The sequence below is a fragment of the Halyomorpha halys genome, unplaced genomic scaffold, assembly GCF_000696795.3.
Source record: "Halyomorpha halys isolate HHAL.00 unplaced genomic scaffold, Hhal_1.1 Scaffold365.1, whole genome shotgun sequence".
Taxonomy (NCBI): domain Eukaryota; kingdom Metazoa; phylum Arthropoda; class Insecta; order Hemiptera; family Pentatomidae; genus Halyomorpha; species Halyomorpha halys.
This window is the reverse complement of record NW_027107925.1, coordinates 203,811-206,751: the sequence shown is the minus strand read 5'-3', so window position 1 is coordinate 206,751 and position 2,941 is coordinate 203,811. Positions and strand designations below refer to the sequence as shown.

The following is a 2,941-nucleotide window of genomic DNA, read 5'->3' as shown; positions in this document are numbered from 1 at the left end:
CATTTATTTTCATAGAAGTAATAGTTTTTATATTTGACAAAATAAATTCACAAAATATTGATTTTAAGTAGTTCGGGCATTTTTTGATTTATGAATAACAATATACCTTGCAATATTAGATGTAGATATGTCTGCCAGCACTCAAATGAAAGATAGTGAAATGTACTTTAAAGTAATTTATGACACATATCTTCGGAGGGCTAGTAGTTCTTATGATATTCGCATATGAATATAAATTTTGCTCATGAAATTATTTTCGAACTACTATTAATCAATTTATATTAGCAAACATCATGAAAACTACTACTCTTAGTAAAATATATATTCCATAAACTACTTTATATATAGTACATTTAACTAACTTTTATTTGAGTGCTGTCCGACATCTGTACGTAAAGTGGTTTCTGAGGTATATTTTTCATAAATCAAAATTTTTTTCGAACAACTAGGAATCAACACTTAGTGAATATATTTTGTCGAATATCATGAAAACTACTAATCCTCCGAATATAAATGTTATTAACTACTGTATAGTTCATTAGGCTAGCTTTAATTTGAGTATTAATAGACATATATTCGTAGAATGATTTTTAAGATATTTATTTCTCAATATTAATCACTGACTACTGATTTTTTAATTCATTTTTTTTCAAATGTTTCTTTTCAAGAAGCTATTTCTCGGGAACTATTGATTGTAAATAGCTCTACTAGTGACCATATTTTAGCAAAATTTATTCTACTATAAATGAGGTTCTCTTAAATATTTTAGTGTTGTTGGTAAATATTGAACGTCCAATGAAAAATTAATTTTTGTTTTACGTTTTTTCAACAGTCGCCATTTTTTATTCCCCCAAAATCTCATCAAATTTGACTATTAGTTATGCAAAGTTTTAATTAAAGTAATCAAAACTTAAAGGGTGAAATAACGTGTTAAGGGTGAAATAAATAAAAGGGGTTGCATTGGAAAAAACCTTTTAAAAAATAAAACTAGTACTGAGCAACATAAAGGAAATTGCAAAAACGTTAAAAACAAACACTACAGCACTGGTCAAACACAGCATAAAACTAAAAACACAATTTTGATTTCAAAAATCCACAAATATTAGAAATAGTTAATTGTTTTATCTATTCTGTTGCTATCTAATGTGGAATTCAATGTATTACCAAAATGATCTGAACTATGAATTATGAATGTGATCAAAAGAAATCTTCAATTACAATAAACAGATCACAATTTTTGAGAAAAAGTGATTTTCTTGCATATCTTTGGATGTGCCAATGATTTGACCTGAATCTCAGATAAAAACCATCATTCAGAGAAACATTAAAAAAATATATAATAATAAAATAATAAATTTGGGAATTCACATAACACTAAATTAAATAGAAAATAATGGATTAATAACAGTAGAAGGAGATAGATGACAATAGAAGATGAAATGTTATATTATAGAGGTAGGAAGATATCTAATAGATAAGATATGAAAGTAATGTCTAAAAAAACCGAAAAACAATTTTAAATCAATGAAAGAAAAATGAAATATATAATGCAATAGGCAAGAAAGTTATGTATCAATAACAATATATCTCTATATATATTTCCATATTTGTTTGTTTATTTTTATTTTTCTCTGAATGATTGTTATCTCTTTTTTTAATTTTTTAACTTTGATGAAGACCTGAAGTTCAGGTCGAAACATCAGCATAAATAAATAGTTTTTTTGTTTATTTGGTGGCCGCACCACCCGACCATCTTCAACGGTATGATGAAGCAGAAACAAGTGTTGTGCGGTGCGCACATCATACAACAAAACTATCTTTTAAAAATGTATTTATTCCTGTTAAATTATATCAATGGAAATAACACTTAGCTGATATTGGACATCATTTAATTTTACATTGAAATACCGCCCTCAATCAAAATCGTTAAGAGTAGTTTTCGAGAAATTCGAAAACATTTGGTAAATCGATTCTACAAAGTGGAATCCGACAATCGATTTTATCGAAAAACATTGCTAACACGTCACATATCTACCTTATATATGTAATTTTTATCGTTGGCAATATTTTCCCTTAAATTATATTCCATATATAGATAAGTGAAAGTTAAAAAGATCCAAAGGTCGCTCGCTGAACACCTTATTGTTCTACATCTAACCAAAGTGTAAAAGAGTTTTCTTATGCTTTTAAGACTATTTACATAAAAAAAAAGTAAAAAGTAATGTATACATAGTTTCGTTTATTTTATCTTAACATACTTTAAAATACTGTACTTACAACGAATATCAATAATGCCTCGACTCTCATCTTCTGTGAAGAGCCTACCGCTGACTCGATATGTCGACACAATATATGTTTATATACCACATCCGATAAGGAGTGGCAATAGGGTGCCTTATCATCATGAATGAAATGCATTCTGTAATATGAATGGCCATTGATTTGTAAGTTGTGTGTATTTTCCAGATGTGCGGGGGCTCACAAGCGAGTTATTGTTAACACCTTCCAAAAACAAAGGCCATCATTGAGATCCTATTAAATTTGTTTAAAACCGGGGCTTTCTGTTTTATATTATATATATATGTATTATTAACTCAAATGTTTTAATAGTCAAAATCTTTTAACTGAGGCGGAAAAATATTGTATGATTGAAAGTTCAGGAAGTTATATCTAATAGTTATGACAAGGCATAAAAAATACAAAAAAATTTTCTTTTTTTTCAAATTGGAAATGAATTTGATTTAATTTTTATTAATCTCAGATTTATTAGATCCTATTGCCTAGAGTTAGAGAAACTAAGACCTCTCCACTAGACCATACATCCTTCCCCGCCGGACCCTCCCACCCACCAAGACCCCCGAAGGAAGCGGTGGTCCTATGTCATTTTTGAAATATTATCATTTATTGAAATATTAAAACGGGAAGAGGATACTTTTTTTTT

At 28.3% G+C, this 2,941-nt stretch overlaps 1 protein-coding gene across 1 annotated transcript in view; it reads right to left on the bottom strand.

Moving 5' to 3' along the window:
• LOC106681789 (uncharacterized) overlaps positions 1-2,418 on the bottom strand; it is an 8,734-nt gene extending 6,316 nt beyond the window's left edge. Inside the window, exon 1 of the mRNA XM_014422300.2 lies at positions 2,278-2,418. Within this exon, the coding sequence (XP_014277786.2) occupies positions 2,278-2,418 (141 nt within the window). The remainder of the gene's footprint in view (positions 1-2,277) is intronic.
• Between the last annotated feature and the right edge of the window lie 523 nt (positions 2,419-2,941).